Source organism: Anolis carolinensis, chromosome 1 (genome assembly GCF_035594765.1).
Source record: "Anolis carolinensis isolate JA03-04 chromosome 1, rAnoCar3.1.pri, whole genome shotgun sequence".
In the NCBI taxonomy this organism is placed as follows: Eukaryota; Metazoa; Chordata; class Lepidosauria; order Squamata; family Dactyloidae; genus Anolis; species Anolis carolinensis.
This window is the reverse complement of record NC_085841.1, coordinates 20,485,349-20,508,607: the sequence shown is the minus strand read 5'-3', so window position 1 is coordinate 20,508,607 and position 23,259 is coordinate 20,485,349. Positions and strand designations below refer to the sequence as shown.

General features: G+C 42.0%; 1 protein-coding gene and 1 long non-coding RNA gene across 6 annotated transcripts in view; one reads left to right on the top strand and one right to left on the bottom strand.

Annotated features, from left to right (window-relative positions):
- LOC103280578 (uncharacterized) overlaps positions 1 to 9,203 on the top strand; it is a 248,778-nt gene extending 239,575 nt beyond the window's left edge. For all 4 annotated transcript variants that reach the window (XR_001730880.2, XR_010002941.1, XR_010002940.1 and 1 more), the window contains one exon: positions 8,592 to 9,203. This is a non-coding gene — a long non-coding RNA (uncharacterized LOC103280578). The remainder of the gene's footprint in view (positions 1 to 8,591) is intronic.
- bcl2l11 (BCL2 like 11) overlaps positions 1 to 21,715 on the bottom strand; it is a 39,238-nt gene extending 17,523 nt beyond the window's left edge. The window contains exons 1-3 of one of the 2 annotated variants that reach the window (XM_062970725.1): positions 21,131 to 21,715; positions 16,964 to 17,392; positions 393 to 505 (exon numbers count right to left, since the gene is read on the bottom strand). In XM_062970725.1, coding sequence (XP_062826795.1) covers positions 393 to 505; positions 16,964 to 17,369 — 519 coding nt within the window. In that variant the 5' untranslated portion in view covers positions 17,370 to 17,392; positions 21,131 to 21,715. The remainder of the gene's footprint in view (positions 1 to 392; positions 506 to 16,963; positions 17,393 to 21,130) is intronic. The other variant, XM_062970726.1, reaches the window with a different exon arrangement.
- Positions 21,716 to 23,259: the final 1,544 nt, after the last annotated feature.

The following is a 23,259-nucleotide window of genomic DNA, read 5'->3' as shown; positions in this document are numbered from 1 at the left end:
CGCCCTTTGAGAGAGAGGAAAGTTATAAATATGCAATAATAACAATAAATATTATATAAAACAAAAGGTTAACTATCAAAGGCCCCATCTAAACTGCCATATAATCCACTTTTAAAATGCATTATTTGGTCAGTGTAGACTCATATAATGCACCTCAATTCATTTAAGCTGTAGATATGAGTCTACACTGATCAAATAATGCAGTTTCAAACTGCAGTGTAGATGGAGCCTAAGTAGGTAAGTGGATGGTGTCTGAAGATTTCTGGACATGTAGTTTATCTAGGTGAGAGCTTTATGAAGGCATGATAAACCATCCTTATGTGTACTTTTCTCTGCATACAAAGTTTTAGAATTGGATTACAGCAAATAATTTTTTTTAAAAAATGTTTTACCCTTCTTGGACAGTGGGAAGCATTGAATTCATCTCCGATGCGCCGTAATTCCTGTGCAATCCATATTTCTGGCTGCATATCTTCAGGAATTGGCCGTGACTGCCATCTGGAAGCTGGATCAAAATGACATAAAACACATATTTTTTAAAAAGTCCAAATACTACAGCTCACTGTTTCTTCAACACACACATCCAAAGACTTTATTGCCATTTTTTTTCCAAATTATAATACAGTACTAAGAATGCCTTAATTGTGATACAAAAGAAGGAAGACTTTTCACTCAGCATATTACCAAGAAATCATTACTGAGAGTTTAGATCCCCCAGTTCTTTGCTTATTAAATTTTCCTATTAATTTCCAGCATAAAAAATGAATAGATCTCTCATACTTTCAAATTAGAAAATTGACCAAAGTACAGCAATACACGGAGCAAAACAAAATACATGACCATTATCATATTAATTTTCATGTGTTATGTATTCACCAGGGCATAAAAGTTATAACTGCTGGCTTTCCAAATTCAGTTAAGCAGTTGCAAAGACCAAGCTTTCAAAAAAGAAGAAGAAACAAAATACAGAATTTGTAATTATTTTCAAATAATGAGACAGTGAAAGCTTCTGATGTCTTGCCATGCTCCTCAATGTGCCAAACAACATTCATAATGCTACAGTAAAAAGCAACTGAATTTGAGCAGGGAATATGCTGAACATTTTATACAGTTTTGGGGATGGGCTAAAGCTACATTTTTGGTAGTGCATACATATAATAACAAATAATAAATACTTTATTTATAGACTGCCCTCTCTCCCCGAGGGGACTCAGAGCATTAAAAAGGTAAACATTGCCATAATCAATAAAACACACAAATCAAAACAATACAAAATAACATCAGTGAACTGTTTAGTTTGGCCCTGACAGATTGAATATCCCCCGGAATCAGAAATATTCTGAAATCTAAACATTTTGTCATACCTGTAGGGTTTATTACTACTGGGGAATTATTAGGCTGATAGACAATGATTTTCCTAAATCTTTACATCCATACAGAGATTTTAAGATTTTCTACATCCCAGTTCAACAATCTAGCCATGCATTACGCTAAGCGACCAGATATTTAGCTAAATAAACCAGGATGCAAAAGAATTGCCCAGATTTTGCTCCTATGACACAATGATTTTGCACTTTAAACATCGCTTCCCATGATGTACAAACTGGAATTTCTGATGAAATTTTTGCAAAGAAGCCATTCAATGTCTAGTTTAAAGTTTACTTCTAGTTATGACAGTATACAAAAAGGAAACCCTAATTCAGGGTTCAGATGTTACAGGAAGCTACACTCACCTGTGAAATCTCAGATTGTTTTTACTACATGCCTATGGAATAGCAGGAAGAGGGCGGCTTGTTTACATCCTGGCTTATGAAGACAGGAGTTTTGGCTTCCTCTAATGTGTGAATGTGGCTACTGGCATCTTAGCAACACAGCAAGAAACTCTAAAAGGGAGAAGTAATGTTCCAACAACAAACCTCACATGGAAGAGAAAAATATCAGTTGATAATCTCCTCAGAAGAGGAACTTCAACTACCAGAGATAGGTATGTTGGTTCACAAAGGGAGAAGTTCATAGATTCTGAAGATAACTACCAGTTGAAAAGGGGAGTGTTTCTTGACTTTGTCAAAATCATTAACCCAAACAGAGGGACTTTCCTTGTGGCCCAATTCAAGCACACAACATCTACTAAAAACCAAATTAAGTTGGGTTCATCATGAATAAACACCCCCTTGCTTTTAACTGTATTTAATTTTGTCAATTTGCAAAGTTAACCTTCAACAATAGAACCAATTTGGATAGCCAAATGAACACATGTAATGCTGAGAACCAACTATGCTATGTTCAAGTTTTGATTACAACACTGGTCAACAGAAATGGATCATGAGCCTGTGAATATGGTAGGCTCACCGTATCCTCCTCCACATTTAGGCATCTCAGCTCAAGCCACCTTCCTCCACCATCAGTGCAACAACATCATGCCAGTGCCTTAAAACGAGGAGCAGCTTCCTAAGATCCACAGAAATACTCATAGGAACACCTCAACAAGCCAGAGTCCAAAAGTGGCAGGCTACAACCCGGAACCTCAATCCATGTCTGATACCAAATGAGAAACTCCCCCTTGGGCACACAGAAGACTGGGCGACTTGGAAGGCACTGAACAGACTGCGCTCTGGCACCACGAGATGCAGAGCCATCCTTAAGAAATGGGACTACAAAGTGGAGTCCATGACATGCGAGTGTCGAGAAGAGCAAACCACAGACCACTTACTACAATGCAGTCTGAGCCCTGCCACATGCACAAGGGAGGACCTTTTCACAGCGACACCAGAGGCATTCCAAGTGGCCAGCTTCTGGTCAAAGGAAATGTAGTATAATGCCAAGTTTTAAACTTTGTGTTTTCAAATACATCATAACTGTATCCTCAATTTGATTCTACCACGATAAAGTGCAACATGGCTGCTTTTTGAACAGAAAAAAACTCTGTGAGACTTTTTTCGTGCAATTCTTACAACATATAATGTTGTCTTTTGTATAAAGGTACTAAGATAAGCTATCTACATAAACATTGTCAAAATTGCTTAGCCAGATAAACAGTAATTCATTAGGAGTATATATGCAACTGCATATTTAACACAAAAAGGAGTAAGATTATTAAACAGCAATATTAATATTAATGTAAAGATGCTGTACTACTATCATGTACTGTAAACTAGTCTGAAATTAATATCCTGTGACCTCTATAAAAAGTTTCTTGGAAGTTGTGAAATAACTGATATCAAACTGTTGTATCTGCTGATGTCCACAGGTGGAACTGATTCCCTCTTCTCCTTGAAAGAGTTTTGGGGCCACAATTATAGAGGCAGAGGACAGGATAAAGGCTCCCATTTCTACCAATCTGCTCACCCAATATTGGATGTAGCTCAGAAATTATTTGAAATCAAAATAGTACTAATTCTACAGGGGTTTTGATAAAATTACCTTTAAGTACTTTTCAATTCTGTGAACCCAATCTGACTTTTCCCCTCTTCAACAAACATGAGCGGAGAATGTAAGCAAGTATAAATGCACCTCTTACACAGAATATTCTACAAACTTGGCACTGAGCGCACAAAGGAATCAGAGGGGAATACTCATAGCTTCCAATCTCACAACAATCACAAGCTAGCGGAGCATTGAAAACGTTAAGCAAATGTGCCTGGCTCCAATCTGAACGGAAAATGTATTTCAGAGCCAAACTAACATTTGCTTGGCTTACAGATGTATTGTTTTCACATTATAGTAGTGAAAGACCCTATCAGTTTTCAAAACAGAGTTTGCATCAGGTTCAATTTTAGTTGCTTTCCTAGCTGCTGAAATCCATTCAGCAGCGTCCTTCCAATTCTGACTTACTCAGTTCCTAATGTTTCTATCATTTCAAAGGAAGGAAGCGGAAAGTCAACCAACAAAATTGGTTTTGCCATAGACTACCCCAGGAGGAGAACTCCACAAATGAGTTTGTTACAATTATGACCTCCACCAATGTTTTTTACATTTTCTTTTTCCTGCTCAAATTAAGCCATGCTACTCTGATTTGATCATAGGAAATACCGGAACAGAGAGTATGCCAAGAAATATGCAAAATTAAAGGGAACACAAGCAAAACACACCTCTTTACATGTGGACCAGTTCTCAAAGGATTGTACTAGAGGTCCCAAGAAAAACACAACACTTATCGCAATCACACTGATGTCAACAGGTGACCAAAATGTATTTCCTAAACTGCCACACCAGGCAGATAGGATCTATTTTACTCAATGAGCAGCTTATCCCAAGAAAATCCCAGACTACAAATGCCATTCAATCAACTGCCAACTCTCACCACAGTGTGTAGGTTATATATACCACACCAGCACATAGTGCCAGTCAAAACATTTTGATGCCTAAGGTAGAAAATTCAATTGCTAGAGTTGCCAGGTATTAAACAGAACCACAAATATGTTGAAAAAAGACATCTAAGCAGAACAAATCTCACAGTTAACTTTGGCCAAAAATAAGCACTCCTTGTGCCAGTAGGAACGTGCCCATAGATAGGTGCCTCAATAGCCTGACAAAGACAACACTGGATGAGTTCGCTCAAGCAGCCCTCCAGTATGTTTGAATAAGTAACTTAATGTTTCCAATTAAAATCAGATTACACTGCTCTTTTGTAACAATCCAATATAGTACACACTTTCAGCATTAAATTAGCCATTTCACAGCAGATGGATTCTGAGTTTGATATGATGTGTGCTCCAATGTACTTTACTAGGTGTGAATACACCATGCTAGCATTTTACATGCATACCTAACTAGAATCTATCCATTTAAGGATGGCAGCTTTTAAGACAAACGTTGTTCCTGACTCTCCAGGACTGTTCTACATTAGGAAGGCAGGCTATTTCTAAGTTAGATACCCATCTCAACCAACTAAGAAGAGAAATGCTCTCTTCTATCAAGAAGCCATCTGCTGAGACATCACACAAGACTTGCCAAGATGTTGGTTTCACATAAAGCACACAAAAGCAGAACTGAGCAGTTGCCCATTAAAAACTGAACGAGAATAAAATGGCATCAAAGGGACACATTAAGAACCTATACTGACTTCAGATGAGACGTTCTGCAAGTTGAGAAATTAACAAAATATTTCATGTGGTTAACAGTGAAATCAGTTTGAGGCTTTCATGAAGGACTTTCTGTGGTAACGCATGATCAAAAACACCAGGAGTGTCAAATCATTCAGCAGTACAAAGTAGATATTTTAAGTGTCACCTTGATATAATGAATTCTAAACATACAGAGCTAAAAACAATGAGATGACATTTGTTATTGAACAGGATATATATCAAAATATATACTACTGCTGCAGAGTGATGTCTACAATGTGTCTTATATCACAATTTCTTCTCAGTTAAGCACCCCAACATAATTAATCAATTTGCATTGTTTTACACGTCACACTGGTAATGCAAAAGTGTTACTCCTACAACAAGACACAATTAACATCTTTTAAAAATGGCCATAAGAAACGAAAAGAACACATTTTCCTAGCATGATACCTAATACATGATTTCCAAGTCCACAGATAAAGCTGTATTCCACACTACACAGTGACTCTAAATATGGAAAGCAGAATTAAAACATGATACTGCAGTTTCTAAGTGGGCTTATAGGCTCTGTACAACAAAATGTTTTTGCCTAAATAGAATGGAGCCACTGAAAGGAAGCACAGGTGTCCACTCATCAGATACTAACCGTATACAGGATGTTTCAAAATGATGGACCCAATTTCAAAGTAGTGATTTCAAATAATGTCCATCTTTTTGAAACACCCAAAGTCTACAATAGTAAAGTGGCAGCAAATTTATATACTGGGATGTTGTGAATTTTCTGGGCTGTATGGCCATGTTTCAGAAGCATTCTCTCCTGATGTTTTACCCACATCTGTGGCAGGCATCCTCAGAGGTTGTGAATACTTCCGGAACATGGCCATACAGCCTGGAAAACTCACAGCAACCCAATGATTCCGGCCATGAAAGGCTTCAACAACAGTTTATATACTCTTGCTGAGTCTAACAGAATATCTGAGTATGGAGCAAAGTTCTTTTCTTAAAATAGCTTTCCAATTTAACATTTGAATATATACATTATCAAACCAGATTAACAAACAGAACAAAATTCACAGTGCTGTATTGACTCCTAGAGGGCAGGGGCCAAAGTCAAGTATTCTCCAACACGAAAACAACTTAAGCAGTCACATTAATTTCAGACAGAGAACAGAACAGCTGCTGGAATGTGATGCCATAGCTAATAAATTCTTAATAACGCAGCCGTACTCTTTATGCTGCAAGATGGAAATGCTTACTTGCCTTTACTGAGACATACACTTATTTCCTTCAGTTTAGCCTCTGAAAGGAACGAGGTAAGCAAAAGAACAGGAGACACAATAAAAGTACAGATTCTTCGCACTCACAAAATATTATTTAACTATGTTATCAGAATTGCAAAACACCACATCACAATGACTATAATATTTGGTTTAAAGTTTCTATTTGGAAACTGAGAGAATCTTAGCTTTCATTTAAAATCACACCATTTCTGAGAAAAGCCATTAAGAATTTGAGTGTGCCTTTCCCAACACAGAAACGAAATATACAAATATTCTTGGTCTCATGCCTGACTCATAGTTTCTGAACACTGAGGTTGACAATACAGTACTGATATGACGCTCATCTGTACAGGAAAACCTCATATACCATACATGAGGTACATCTAAAATATGAAAACATAGCGGCCTGCGAAATACTATACAAAAACAGTGGATCTTCTGAACAGGAGCACAGGCAGCAAAACAAACATTACAGGAGTGTTAACCCTTCCCTATGCTATACAAAGCTTCTATTATCTTTGGCTGGAGTTACACTTAAAATGTGCCTGTTCCAACTTACATATAAATTCATCATAAGAACAAACCTATAGGACCTATCTTGTTCGTAACTTGGGCACTGCCTGTGCATCCAACACAATCTACTTGATAAAATTCTACAATAATGTATTAAAACCTTCAGAAAAAAAGGCAAAAACATTTCCTCCCACTGCCTGCCTTAAACTACTATACCAAAGATATTATTTTCATAATCAGTCCAGCTTTAGTATCTGACTCAAAAAATATCCCAAGACTTCTAGAAACAGCCAGATGACTTTGGGAACCAAGAGTCTAGCCTTTATTACCACTACTGCAGAACCTAACAACTTTCTTAGTGCTTTTTGAAGCCGGCCTAAAGTTTGAAGGTGGACATGATGTTCAAATGAACAACTATTTCACCATTTTCAAGCTTCAGTAGTAACAGACTAATTAGTTCTATTCAAGAAAATGCTAAATGTCCTTTGTTTCAAATTAAGAAAAGGAGTTTGCTTGAGCTCCCACAGAATACAGTAGAGTCTCATTTATCCAACATTCATTTATCCAAAGTTCTGGATTATCCAATGCATTTTTGTAGTCAATGTTTTCAATACATCGTAATATTTTGGTGCTAAATTCGTAAATACAGTAATTACAACATATAATTACTGCATACTGAACTACTTTTTCTGCCAAATTTGTTGTATAACATGATGTTTTGGTGCTTAATTTGTAAAATCATAACCTAATTTGATGTTTAATAGGCTTCTCCTTAATTTCTCCTTATTATCCAACATATTTGCTTATCCAACGTTCTGCTGGCCTGTTTATGTTGGATAAGTGAGACTCTACTGTACATGCAAATTCTCACACCAGCACTAGAGATTTTGAAGTAAATAATAGATCCTTCCAGTAACATAGCTTCCTCAACAATTAACTATGCTAGTTCAATTGCTAACACTATACTGCCATATACCTGCAACAAAATCCAGTTTTGCTGTGTCCCAAAATCCTTGACACAACCCACATTATTTTTGAAGTACAGGCATCTCATTTTTGCAATTAATCAAACTTTACTAAGTGCTATCAATAGTACACTTTTGCCACATCCCAAATTTCTTAGCAAAAAAAACCCATGTATTTTTCCCCAGTAGGCAAGTCCTACTATAAAAAGAAAACACCAGGTTTTTTATCTTTGTGGCCTGAGGGGTGGATATTAAAGCAGCTGAAATAACCACTTGCAGGGAGTAACCCACTTTCTGCCTCACACCATCTCCTCCCTGTTCTTCTCCACGGCACATCACGGTATAAAAAGCAAGAAATAGCAAAAGCATTGGCAGAGAGGACATTTAGCTGTTTGGGAAGCAAGCAAAGCTGTGGCTGGCTGCTTCCAACGACCAGCATCTGTTGGACTGGAGTCAGAAGGACCTCTAGTGAACTCTAGGAAGTGTAGCAGCCGCATCCCAGGACTGGGAAAGGAGAACACTACAACTACATCTAATGCAGTGTTTCTCAAACTCTGCTTTTCCAGGAGTCTTTGACTTCAGCTCCCAGAAATCCCAGCCAGCTAAGCAGCTGTTAGGAATTGTAGGAGCTGAAGTCTCAAACACCTGGAGGAGCAGAGTTTGAGAAACACTGATCTACAGTTCTTTCAGAACAGATCAGTACAGATGTTTTTATAGTGATAATAAAGAATGTACTATTTAAAAAGTTCTCCATCTTTTTCTTTCAGAAGGAACAAGGCTCACTGGATATATATACATATTTACACACACGTCCCTCACCACACCTTATACACAGAGAAATCAACAACTGAAAACCAAGTTTACGAACAAAAATTTCTGCATGATTCCTAGCTTTCTATATTGAGGAGTAAGTATTTTACTATACAAATCTCCTTCTATAGTTTGGATGATACAGCCCCAATATTGGGGGGGGGGGGCACAATCTTGTAAAATAAATCAGTGTTTATACAGAGCACAAAAAGCTACTTAGAGGATTGTATGTACAATTTTGGGACTATAATTCCCATAGATAGTGGAGGAAGTTTGGAAGTTCTGGCACAAAAAGGTAACTTTGCCAACCTCTGATTTATAACATTAAACATCTCTGTGTCTGTTATTTTGTGGGAAGGGGGTTCTTCTAAAGATCATTCAGTTCTGAAGATGACATATAGATGGAATAAAATACACTGACATCAACATGTAAATGCTGTAATCCTGGGGTGTAATTTCTTTTTTTAAAAATGCATCTTTCTCTCTGATGTGCAATGAGATACGTGGGCCAGATGTAAGTACAGTTTAAATAAATTGGAAAATGTGTTTGAATAAAGAGGATAAAAGTATGGTTTACTCTCTTACAATGTGTTAATGCCAGAAATCACCATTTTTATATAAATGTATTAAACCCTGAAATGCTATCTATTAAATCAAGACCTTATCAGCCAAATTCTAGGGATTAGAATCTCTACTTAGCAGAAAATATTTGAATAATATCTCGCTAACTTTAACTTGTCTTTGAGGAGGATAGCATGCTCAGGGTTTTGTTTTTTTAAAAACAAAAGGGCAGATTTTCCCTTTTTCAATCATAATGGAGGTAGTATTGCAAATGAATATGTAGCTTAGGGGTCCTGGTGACACAGCGGGTTAAACAGCGGGTTAAACTGAGCTGCTGAACTTGCTGACTGAAAGGTCGGCGGTTCGAAACCGGGAAGCGGGGTGAGCTCCATTGTTAGCCCCAGCTTCTGCCAACCTAGCAGTTCAAAAACATGCAAATGTGAGTAGATGACACCAAACTCGGAGGGATAGCTAACACTCCAGAAGACAGGAGCAGAATTCAAAACGATCTTGACAGACTAGAGAGATGGGCCGAAACTAACAAAATGAAGTTCAACAGGGACAAATGCAAGATACTTCACTTCAGCAGAAAAAATGGAAATCAAAGATACAGAATGGGGGACGCCTGGCTTGACAGCAGTGTGTGCGAAAAAGACCTTGGAGTCCTCGTGGACAACAAGTTAAACATGAGCCTACAATGTGATGCGGCAGCTAAAAAAGCCAATGGGATTTTAGCCTGCGTCAATAGAGGAATAGCGTCTAGATCCAGGGAAGTCATGCTCCCCCTCTATTCTGCCTTGGTCAGACCACACCTGGAATACTGTGTCCAATTTTGGGCACCGCAGATGAAGGGAGATGTTGACAAGCTGGAAAGCGTCCAGAGCCCTATGAGGAGAGGCTTAAAGAGCTGGGCATGTTTAGCCTGCAGAAGAGAAGGCTGAGAGGAGACATGATAGCCATGTACAAATACGTGAGGGGAAGTCATAGGCAGGAGGGAGCAAGCTTATTTTCTGCTGCCCTGCAGACTAGGACACGGAACAATGGCTTCAAACTACAGGAAAGGAGATTCCACCTGAACATCAGGAAGAACTTCCTCACTGTGAGGGCTGTTCGGCAGTGGAACTCTCTTCCCCGGACTGTGGTGGAGGCTCCTTCCTTGGAAGCTTTTAAGCAGAGGCTGGATGGCCATCTGTCGGGGGTGCTTTGAATGCGATTTCCTGCTTCTTAGCGGGGGGTTGGACTAGATGGCCCATGAGGTCTCTTCCAACTCTACTATTCTATGATTCTAGATCAATAGGTACTGCTTCGGTGGGAAGGTAACGGCACTCCGTGCAGCACAAGATCTTGGAGGCATCTACAGACCACACTGGTTCTTCGCCTTAGAAATGGAGATTAGCACCACCCACCAGAGTTGGACACGACTAGATTTAATGTCAGGGGAAAACCTTTACCTATGTAGCTTAACATAAACAATGTCCAGTCTTGATTTTAATTACTCTATTGCATCATTTGTCTAAACCAAATGTTGGGGAGTGTCCAAACCAATGTGTCCATTTCTTAATGTAATGTTTATTTCTTGGGTTTACTATTTAAGGAGACTTTTCAATATGCAATCTTATCTTTCTTCTATCAATGTAAGACTATTTTATTGGAATAGCCCTACACTGAACAAATGGAGCTTCTCTAAAAACAAAGCTAACTTAAAATCATCTTTCACTTGGAATATAAAGAAAGGGAAGTGGTTATATAAACGGCACCATGCAGAAAATCTCCCTTCGTTTCCTCACTCTAAACCCATATGTAAATTTTGCCTGGAGCTGCATGAAAAAGATTTTCATAAATATGTCTCTAAAAAAATACATATTAAAATGTACAATCTCTGCTCCAGATACAACTGATTATAAACGGCTATAAGATTAAACTTTACAAAGCCCATATCTTGTATGATAGCACCCAAGTGGCTTAAGTTATTTCTATCTGGTTCATTCTGCATGATCTACCATGCATACATAGAGAAACACTTACAGTAAAGGTGCATGACTTACAGAAAGCCAAGTAACAGAGGAAAAATTGGGAACATTTGTAAGAGAATGATCAAAACAGCCAGGACACATTTGTTTGTTTACAAAATAAGTGGGATACATAGGCTATAATCCACTTTCTGTATCCTGCCTCAGAACTGGATGTTTCCTCTTAAGCAGATCCAATTTACAGCAGGTGAAAATATACTTTCAGAGTACTGAAAGTTCATATATTGTTTTGTTTTATATTCTGCCTTTCCTCTAAGCAGTGCAGAAGTGGTGCATACAATCATGCTTCCATTTATTTATCCTCACAACAACCTTGTAATCTAGATTGGATGCAGAAATAGTGTCCGACCCTAGATCAGCTAGTGAGCTTCATGGCTGATTTGAACCTGAATTTTCTTACTCGGTCTAAAACTGGAATCTTAACTGGCCAAATGTGCAAATACTAGGCTAGTTGAAGCTGTGTGATGGATCCAAACCTATCTCCGCCTACAAATGTTACAAGTTATTGGAGACTATAGATCCTTTTTTTTTTTTGTATTTGTGCTGGCTCAATGCATGTGTTCCTGGAATGGAGGAGATCTGCTTCTATACAATGCAGAATAAAGAAGTGCTTAAAATCATCTTCCCATTTTTACTCCTTTTACTATTCTAACTTAACTCTATAATTATTAGAACTGGAAACTTTATCTAAAGGAATTGTGAATTTCCAGGATTGCAGCTGGAAGAGGAAGGGCCAAAGTTTGCCCATGCCTGAGCTAGAGGCTACTGACTCTTGGTTCTCCATATCCACGGATTCAACTATTCATAGCTTGAAAATACTCACCACCACCACCACCACCAAAAAAATCCAACACACACAAATCTTGATTTTGCCATTTTATATTAAGGACACCATTTATTACAACACTGTATATATTGAGATATGAGCATCCACAGATTTGGGTAATCTACAAGGAGTCTTGTAGATACCAAACCTCAATGGATACCAAGAACCCACTGCTATCACTCTAGATGATATTTTATTTATTTATTTACAGTATTTATATTCTGTCCTTCTCACCCCGAAGGGGACTCAGGGCAGATCACATTACACATATAAGGCAAACATTCAATGCCTTTAACATAGAACAAGGACAAGACAAACATAGGCTCCGAGCTGGCCTCAAACTCATGACCTCTTGGTCAGAGTAATTTCTTACAGCTGGCTGCAGCTGGCTGGCTGCTCACCAGCCTGCGCCACATATATTGCTATCAAACCAGTTTACGATTTTACCAAACTTAGGCATACACATATATTGTCCTCTTATCTTATTTTTAGGATATATGCAGACATGCCAACAAGGAAGAATGTTTCTGTATCTCTCTATTGGGATTTGTCCTAACTTACAAATAAAAAGGTAAAGGTTTCCCCTGACGTTAAGTCCAGTCGTGACCGACTCTGGGGGTTGGTGCTCATCTCCATTTCTAAGCCGAAGAACTGGCATTGTCCATAGACACCTCCAAGGTCATGTGGCCAGCATGACGCGCTGTTACCTTCCTGCCAGAGCGGTACCTATTGATCTACTCACATTGGCATGTTTTCGAACTGCTAGGCTGGCAGGAGCTGGGGCTAACAGCGGGCGCTCATTCCGCTCCCAGGATTTGAACCTGGGACCATTTGGTCCGCAAGTTCAGCAGTTCAGTGCTTTAACACACTGTGCCACCTGGGGCCCCAAATACACAGGGCTTAATTTGCTGAAAAACGCTACTGCTTGCAAAAAAAGCAATGTCAATTTATTCATTAAACTGAAGGTTCAAGCTGTAATTCTATATACACTGATTGAGCTTCATGTCCTAATGAAACTAATGTTACATGTTCTGTGTGAATTTTTTTTTATTGTGTCAGAAGCGACTTGAGAACATATTGCAAGTCGCTTCGGGTATGAGAGAATTGGCCATCTACAGAGACGATGCCCAGGGGATATGATATGCTACAATACCAATAATAGATATTTCAGTGCATTAATACAGTCAAAGCATCTGAGACAACAGAGTGGTATCTTTGGAATCTGTTTCAAGATGATCAGTTTTCCCCCTTTAGAACGATGTTAAAACCCTCTTTTCAATCTACTACAAGAATGTGCAGATTGTACTGACTGCATTTTCACCTCGCAGCACAATTTAAACTCAAAATCAAATAACTATTCTTCCTAATATTGGACATTTTATATGTTCTTTTAACCGGCAGACATACTGTCAAACTCCTCAAAATAGGGATGGCAACAACAACATTAAGAACAAATGAATTCTGGGAGAAATACCACTTTTGCTGAAACTGTTTACCTAATTAATTCAACACAGATACACATGGGGAGTATTTGATAATTTACAACTTCAACCTTCAGTAATGCACAAAGCCCCTTTACACCTGGTAATTGCAACTGCCATTCCCCTCATGAACAAGGTCTTCTGTTCTCAACACTTAAGAGCAGAACAACATGTCCTTACCACTGTATCTCAATGTCAAAAAAGCAATGTTGTAGAATCTTGCCTATCATGCAACTATTAAAAGGCAACATACAGTGTCATTTTAAAAGTAGCATCAATTCTCTGCCCCACTATTTTGGTTTTTATTTTATGATTACCATATTACCAGCATATATAGGTATTTCCCTATAAATGTCCTAGCTTTTCAGTTACACCAGCAACAATAAATCATTTTAGAATGCCAAAGAAAATGCCCAAGATTCTACTGATTCTGATTCTAATTGCTGTAGTTTAGAAAGCATGCCTAGTGCCTGTGATAAAAACAGGAAGGTAAATGTGTATGCACGTGGGGATGTCTTTAGAACATGCCTGAACAACACCTCCCCATGTAGCCTTAGTTTAGTACTGTGAGAAACAAAATAAAATCTCTTCAAGTAGCCATGTAAAGGATTAATACGTAGCTATCTACACACAATCAAAATAAGTAACCATATGTTGAACAAAAGGGAAAAGGCAGCACTATAATAAGTTATACTCCACCACACACAGTTGGAATAAATAGGGAGACAGATGTCTTTAGTTGTCTCTTCATGGCACCGTTAATTTCAGGTTTAGATTGCTGTTGCTTAATTTCATATTGGGATATGCACAGGTAAGCCAACAAGTACTAGTCTTCTATGGTTTTCAGTTCTGTACAGCACTGAAAAGCATCTGGGATTACTACTATTCATTTATTTACCTGTGCCTATCCCAATGTGCTGGACAAAAATATCCCTGCTAAAAATGAAGAGGAACAATACAGTAGAGTCTTGCTTATCCAACATAAACGGGCTGGCAGAACGGATAAAGCGAAAATGTTGGGTTTTAAAGAGAGATTAAGGAAAAACCTATTAAACATCAAATTACGTTATGATTAAGCACCAAAACATCATGTTTTACAACATATCAACAGAAAAAGCAGTTCAATACACAGTTAACGTAATGTAGTAATTACTGTGTTTTACAAATTTAGCACCAAAATATCGCAATGCATTGAAAACACTGACTACTAAAAGGCAGACTGTGTTGGATAATACAGAACATTGGATAAGCAATGGTTGGATAAGCAAGACTCTACTGTATCTGGTCTCTGTCGGTATATCTAATGATCTTCTAAGATGGGTGAATCTAAACAGAGACTGGCCAGTTTCATTCTTACTTTCTTCCTTACCCCACATTCTTGCAATAGCAGCAGCAAGAAACGGGCTCCCAGTGGCGCAATGGGTTAAACCCTCGTGCCGGCAGGACTGCTGACCGAAAGGTTGGTGGTTCAAATCCAGGAAGCAGGGTGAGCTCCTGTCTATCAGCTCCAGCTTCTCATGCGGGGACATGAGAGAAGCCTCTCACAGGATCCTAAAACATCCGGGCGTCCCCTGAGCAATGTCCTTGCAGACGGTCACTCCTGACACACACACAAAAAGCAGCCAGAAAATTGTGTCCCATATATTATCACAGCAATTGAATTGCTGTTGTTGCCTGAACCACAGGCTTTCCACGTAGGCAAGTTGTAAAAAAGAAAGAAAGCCCTCAGGCCACTCCAAATTCAAAGGTAAGACCCTAACATTTCTCTAGTCCCTCAAAGATTAATCCATCCTTCTTCAGCTGTGTTTGAGGTGGCAGAATATATGCAAATTCACTGGCCTGACAGTACTAAAACTATGAAAACTAAGAGCAGTTTCAGATCTTGTCATTTATAACCACCTCAAATCACCTGGAAACCAGACAGAAGATGGTGTCTGGCAAAAACCCCTTCAATAAAGCCTATATGGATGTTTGGAAGTGGCAAGAAAAGGCTCTTGTAGTCAAAAGAGAAAAGATTTCGGGTTTCTAGGATTTACGCTTGGATTTTTCTAGCTTCTAAAAATTCACGGTCCTTCACAGCTAGAGTCAGGTACAAAATAGCAGCTCATGGAGGAATAGGAGACACACCACATCTGGCTACGCAGCTGAGACCACAAAGTTGTTTTCAGTATCAAAACTGAGTTCATAGCCTAATACAAGAAATCCAGTGCTGCTTGCTGACACCTACTCTTTATTTCAACAGCCCAATTTAAAGGGGGAAAGGGGAAAGTCTGTTGTTGAACAACTGCATTGTAAAACATCCAGAAGATCTACATTGAGTTCACCTATTACTTAAATAAATCCACACAACAGGAAATAAACTGTACCAGAGATTTCCCTTCCTCCGAAAGATGCCTGAAAAGGCCCAGGAAGCAGATACTTTGTGTGTTTTAGCTACACTCTTCAATCTCGAGCCAAACTGCATGGTATTCTCACTGCAAGATAACTACATATCACTTTCCATTGTGTGTCATGTTTTGAAATGGTAACTACTACGTGCAAAAGATTCAAAAGAGTCCCCTAACCACTCTGAGTCTTGAGGAGAGAAGGCTGTCTATAAATAAAGTTGTTGTTATTATTCATCAAAATCACAGTACCTTGCAGAGCTGGGAGAAGTTACCTTTTGGACTACCACTCTAGGAATCTCCAAGCCAACAGAACCACTGACCATGATGCCGGTGGGATTCGGAGTTATACTTCAAAAAAAAAAACCCCTATCTTTTCTAAGATCTGTTATTCTGGCATGAATGATGTAATCCTTTTCTCTGTCAGTGTAGTCCACATGATCCTACCATCACACACAAGGTGCTGCTAAGGGGTAAATCTCCCACTAGCACCATTGGATACTTCTATCCAGAGCTTGGAAAAGTTACTTTTAATACTCAGGCTCCCCCATGGTTACTAGGATAGTCTGGGAGTTGTAGTAACCTTCAAGCTAAGACACTTTCATCCTAAAGCAAATAAGACATCATTTTTATCTGGACCATGGCAAGGCAGAAAAGGGTCAAAACCTGCCCAGCCTGCTCTGGTCCAAAACCTGACTGCCTCAACTCTGTACAAATTTACGATAAACCTCTATGATACTTGTGATGTGGCCTCTGAAACTTACATCTTTCTTAAGAGCTTCCCAAGCGGGAATGGTACAAAGATGTTGTCCCCTGAGCAACATCTTTGTAGACAGCCAATTCTCTCATACCAGAAGCGACTTGCAGTATGTTTTCGATTCACTTCTTACACAATAAAGTCCCATTACTCACAATTCAAACCATTAATTGCTATACTATATGACCTGGTACTTCAAACTCAACTACAGGATGAAAAACACAAGCAGGAATAACGGCTTCATGGGAGAATGAGAAAACATTCAGAACACGTGTGGAAAAGCTTCTTACCATGGCTTTGCTTACCCATTGTGTTTAGATAATGGTTGATGGCTTGACACGGGGGACTTGGAGTCTGTGTCGCCTTATCGCAACTCATAGGTGCAGGGCTCCTGTCGATGTCAAAAGAGAAATACCCACTGGAGGACCTGGAGAGCAGTGGGGATCTTCTGACAAACATGAACAACGGGGATCTGGTCGCAAACGGACTGGGGCTGGAGGGTGGTGCCAACGGTCCCTGAGGGCTACCGGGTGACGACGCGTCCCGTTCGCCCGAATGATTACCTTGGTACTCCGTTTGCAAAGAGGTTGGGGCCCCAGGTCGGAGGTGCGGGGGCTGGACTGGCCTTTCAGCGGGCTGCAGTTGCCCACCTTCTCTGTCGCACTCAGAATTCAAATTAGAAGATTGCTTTGCCATTTGGCCCTTTTTATTTCTTCCTCCTACAAAGTAAAAAAAATGGGAAAAGAGACAATAGAGAGGAGAAATGTCAGACGACACTTAGAATTCAGCCATGCTACATGCACCAAATCACTACTAGAACGTTAACAATACACATCACCCTTCATTTTCCATCCCGATACAGTAATAAATGGGCACTACTGAAGGTGTTTGCTTGTGTCACCTAGAAAGGGTCATTAAGGGAAAACACCTAGGTGAAAGGAAAATTAAACAGTTGTAAAAAATAAAACAATCGGCACTATTGAAGGTGTTAGTTTGTGTTTTCTGGAAGGAGTCATTCAGGAAAAAAGTCTGTAGTGAAAAGACAAAAAATTCAAAAATGTAAACAATAAAGAAATTGTCGAAGGCTTTCATGGCCGGGATATCACAGGGTTGTTGTATGTCTTTCGGGCTGTGTGGCCATGTTCCAGAAGTATTCTTTCCTGACGTTTCACCTGCATCTATGGCAAGCATCCTCGGAGATTGTGAGGCACAACCTCTGAGGATGCCTGCCATAGATGTGGGCGAAAGGTCAGGAGAGAATACGTCTGGAACATGGCCACACAGCCCGAAAGACATACAACAACCCCAATAAAGAAATTGTTCTCCAAGGCTTTCATGGGGGGAATCACTGGGTTGCTGTGAGTTTTCCAGGCTGTATGGCCATGTTCCAGAAGCATTCTTTCCTGACGTTTCACCTGTATCTATGGCACACATCCTCAGGGATAATGAGGCATGTGGGACAAGTTCATAAGCTGTGGACAAGTCTACATAGGGACCAACAAACGAACACGAATAAAGGAAAATAAAAGGGACTGCAGACTAACTCAACCAGAGAAGTCAGCCATAGCAGAGCACTTGATGAACCAACCTGGACACAGTATATTATTTAAGACAGAAATGCAGGACCACTCTGACAACCACCATGTCAGACTAGATAGAGAAGCCACTGAAATCCACAAGCATGTGGACAATTTCAACAGAAAGGATTGGGCCCTCCAAGTGTTTTGGACTTCAACTCCCACCATTCCTGACAGCCTCAGGCCCCTTCCTTTTCCCCCTCAGCCGCTTAAGCGGCTGAGGGGGAAAAGGAAAGGGCCTGAGGCTGTCAGGAATGGCGGGAGTTGAAGTCCAAAACACCTGGAGGGCTGAAATTTGCCAATCTAGAAAGGGACAAAAAGTCTAAGTTCTAAAATGTAAAAGAAATGGGCACTACTTTAAAAGTGTTACCTAGAAAGAGTCCTTTAGTAAAAATAGCAAAAACTCTGATGTGAAAATCAAAACAGCAGTAACAACAAAAGTTTGAAGGCAGGACTTGCTGGCTAAGTTGCACCAAGTCGAGCTGTGTTTTGGGGGAGGAGAGAGAAACAGAAAAGGGCTGGTTTGCCGAGAGAGAGAAAAAAATATGGGAAACCAGCATTCAACTGGGATCCCAGTTGGTCCCTCTCCCAAGAGACAGCAGGAGGCTGCGAGGTCCAGGGTGGAGAAACGTGGAGCGAGGAGAGAGCCGGCGCTGGGATTGTGCCGCCGCCGGACAGGGAAGCGAGTGAGTGGGCCAGGCTCCCGCTCCATTGTTTGGTCGAATATGCTGATGGCAGCAAGTCTGGGAGATTTGGCAAGAGACCTCGGTTGTAAAGTGCGTCACAATGGAGAGAGAGCGAGCGAGAGGGAGAGAGTTGGTGCTCCTCCGCTCACTCCTCCTCCATGGCCAGACCCTGCGCTGTGTTTACAAGGGCTAAGAAAGAAAAGAAAGAAAGAAAGAAAGAAAGAAGAGGCAGGCGCACGGGAAAGGCATCTCGGAGGGTTGCTGTGAGTTTCCCGGGATGTGTGGCCACGTCCCAGGAGCATTCTCTCCTGACGTTTCGCCTAGCATCTATGGCAGGCATCCTCAGAGGTTGTGAGATCTGTTGGAAAGTAGTCAAGTGGGATATGTTTATAGATCTGTGGAAGAAAGAACTGTCTGTTTGAGGCAAGTGTGAATGTAACAACTGGCCACCTTGATTAACATTTGAATGGCCCTGCAGCTTCAAGGACTGGCTGCAAGTGGGGCTTATATATCTGTGGAAAGTCCGGGGTGGGAGAAATAACTCATGTCTGGCTGAGACAAGCTTCAAACAGAGGCTGGATGGCCATCTGTCGGGGGTGCTTTGAGCGCGATTTCCTGCTACTTGGCAAGGGGTTGGACTGGATGGCCCATGGGGTCTCTTCCAACTGTACTATTCTATGATTCTAAGTCCTGGCTGCTTCCTGCCTGGGGGAATGCTTTGTTGGGAAGTGTTAGCTGGCCCTGGTTGTTTTCTGTCTGTTTTCAGGGGGTTTATGTATCTGTGGAAAGTCCAGGGTGGAAGAAAAAAGTCTTATCTGTTTGAGGCAAGTGTGAATGTTGCAGTTGGCCAACTTGATAAGCATTGAATGGCCTTGCAGCTTCAAGGACTGGCTGCAAGTGGGTTTTAGATATCTGTGGGAAGTCCAGGGTGGGAGAAAGAACTTTTGTCTGCTTGAGGCAAGTGTGAATGTAGCAATTGGTTCCCCCAGATTAGTATTCGATAGCCTTGCAGCTTCAAGGACTGGCTGCTTCTTGCCTGGGGGAACCCTTGGTCGGGAGGCGTTAGCTGGCCCTGGTTGTTTTTCTGTCTGTTTTCATAGGGTTTATATATCTGTGGAAAGTCCAGGGTGGGAGAAAGAAGTCTTGCCTGCTTGAGGCAAGGGTGAATGTTGCAGCTGGCCACCTGGATTAGCACTGAATGGCTTTGCAGCTTCAAGAATTGGCTGCTTCCTCCCTGGGGGAATAAATCCTTTGTTGGGAGATGCGGGTGGGAGAAAGAAAATGAACTCTTGCCTGCTTGAGGCAAGTGTGAACGTTGCAGTTGGGACACCGTGGTGAGCACTGAATGGCGTTGCAGCTTCAAGGGCTGGCTGCTTCCTGCCTGGGGGAATAAATCCTTTGTTGGGAGGTGCAGGTGGGAGAAAGAAAATGAACTCTTGCCTGCTTGAGGCAAGTGTGAACGTTGCAGTTGGGACACCGTGATGAGCACGGAATGGCGTTGCAGATTCGAGGACTGGCTGCTTCCTGCCTGGGGGAATAAATCCTTTGTTGGGAGGTGCGGGTGGGAGAAAGAAAAAGAACTCTTGCCTGCTTGAGGCAAGGGTGAACGTTGCAGTTGGGACACCGTGATGAGCACGGAATGGCGTTGCAGATTCAAGGACTGGCTGCTTCCTGCCTGGGGTAGTAAATCCTTTGTTGGGAGGTGCTAGCTGTCTGGAATTCTCCTGTTAGAGGATTTTAGAGTCCAGATTTTTGTCAATAAATAAAGGAGTAAAATAAGGCGACTCAAAGGGAAAACAAAGTACGGATTCGGCCAGGATTGTTTATTTTCCCTCCCAACCTAACCTGTTGTTGACTGGCGTCGGGCAGGGATGAAGCGACGGACTTAGTGAAGCCACGGCTTACGCCGTGGCTTCACTAAGTCCGACGCTTCATCGCTGCCCGACGCCAGTCAACAACAGGTTGGAAAAGGGCCCGAAGTTGTTCAAAGCATCCCAAGAAGCGAGGCAGACAAAAGGTGTGAGATGGAGGGAGAGGGGAGCGAGCCGGAGCCAAGCAAACGAGGGGAAGGGGCTTGGGGAGAAGCCATTCAGCGGCTGCTCGCCCAACAAAGGAAGGAAGAAGAGGAAGGAGACGGGCAGACCCAGAAAGAGAAAGAGAGGGAGGGGAGAGCCCGGCCGCAGACCCCACTTACCCTCCGCTTGGTGCCTTCAGTTCTCCGCGGTGCTCATGTCCGAAGGCGAGAGGCCAGGAGGGCTCCACGGCCGCCACCGACTCCTTGCTCTGCTTTGCCTCTCCGAAGGCGGACGAAGGCACGAAGGAGGGGAGGAGGGAGGGAGGGAGGGAGGGAGGGAGGGGACAGCCCTGCGAGGCCAATCCGGGCGAGGCCACAACACGCACGGCTCCGCCCTCCGCGCGAGGCCAGTGTTTACAAACTCACGAGAGAGAGAAAGAAACACACCCCCGCCTTCTTTCTCCTCCTTCTTCCCAATGTTGTTGTTGTTTCTTTGCCACCCGAGTGTAAGGCACGCCTCCCCCCTTCTTTTTCCTTCTCTCCTTCCTTCCCGCGAAGCCTGGCAACACGCGCGTTTCTCGTGGCACCACCTGACGCCGCGCTTCGTCAAAGGCAAAGGCAGCCAAGCAAAGGCGCAAGAGGGAGAGAGGCTCCTCCTTTTCCTCCTCCTCCTCCTCCTCGCCCACCCGAAGCAGGGGCTCCAATCCGCTTCCTTACCTACAATCTCCCCCCGCCCTCCTCCTCCTGTTAACATGGGAACATCGACGCCCCGTTTTGGAGAAGCGCCACAGAGCCCGCTCACTCGCCTCCTTTCTGTGTCCCCAAACAATCCCTCTCCGCCTTCCTCTTCCGCCTCTGCTGAGGTACTTATGTGGCCCAGCTCATAGAAACATAGAATTGGAAGAGACCTCATGGGCCATCCAGTCCAACCCCCTGCCAAGAAGCAGGAAAATCGCATTCAAAGCACCCCCGACAGATGGCCATCCAGGGCAGAAAGAGAGAGTTCCGTTGCTCAACAGCTCACACCTCCCAACAAAAGATTCCCTCAGGCAAGAAGCAGCCAGGCTTTGAAGCTGCAAGGCCATTAAATGGTAACCAAGCTGGCCAATTGCATCATTCACACTTGCCTCAAACAGACAAGAGTTGTCGAAGGCTTTCATGGCCGGGATCACAGAGTTGTTGTATAATAATAATAATAATAATGTGTTGTCGAAGGCTTTCATAGCCGGGATCACAGGGTTGTTGTATGTCTTTCGGGCTGTGTGGCCATGTTCCAGAAGTATTCTCTCCTAAGAGAGAATATTTCTGGAACATGGCCACACAGCCCGAAAGACATACAACAACCCAATAATAATAATAAAAAAACTTTATTTATACCCGCCACCATCTCCCCGTGGGGACTCGGGGCAGCTTACATTGGGCAGAGGCCCAAACAACATAAGGACAAAATATAAGCAACATAATACAATCACAATATAAAACAGATAAAACAGTAATGCAATATATCAATTAAAACAACAATACAGGATAAAAAATTACATTAAAAACACATAAAAGGTAAGACCGTAATAAATACAGGATAGATTATTAAAAACCCTCTGGGGCTGATTAATTAATGACTGTATCTCCGAAGGCCTGCTGAAACATCCAAGTCTTCAGTTGTTTCCTGAAGGAAAGTAGAGAGGGAGCCAACCTAATCTCCCTGGGGAGGGAGTTCCAGAGTCGGGGAGCCACGGCCGAGAAGGGCCTCTCTCTCGTCCCCACCAAACACAGTTGTGAGGAGGGCGGAAGCGAGAGGACGGCCTCCCTGGAAGATCTCAGCTGGAAGAACCGGGTGGGTTCATAGGGGACGACGCGGTCACGAAGATAGGCAGGTCCCGAACCGTTTAGAGCTTTATAGGTAATAACCTGCACCTTAAATTGGGCCCGGAATATAATCGGCAGCCAGTGGAGCTGCTTAAACAGGGAGGTTGACCTCTCCCTATAAGCAGCTCCATGTCTTTCGGGCTGTGTGGCAATGTTCCAGAAGTATTCTCTCCTGACGTTTCGCCCACATCTATGGCAGGCATCCTCAGAGGTTGTGAGATATGGATAAACTAAGTAAGGAAAGGAAAGAATATATATCTGTGCAGGGCCGGCCGGAGATAAATTTATATATAAAGCGAGGGGGGAAATTGCGCCCCCCCCACCGGCGCCGCAGGAGGCGTGGCCATGTGCCGCGGGAGGCACATGGCCACGCCTACCGCAGCGCCGGCGGGCCCCGCCTCCTGCTCCCTGGCCCCGCCTCTCACGCAGCGTGGGAGGCGGGG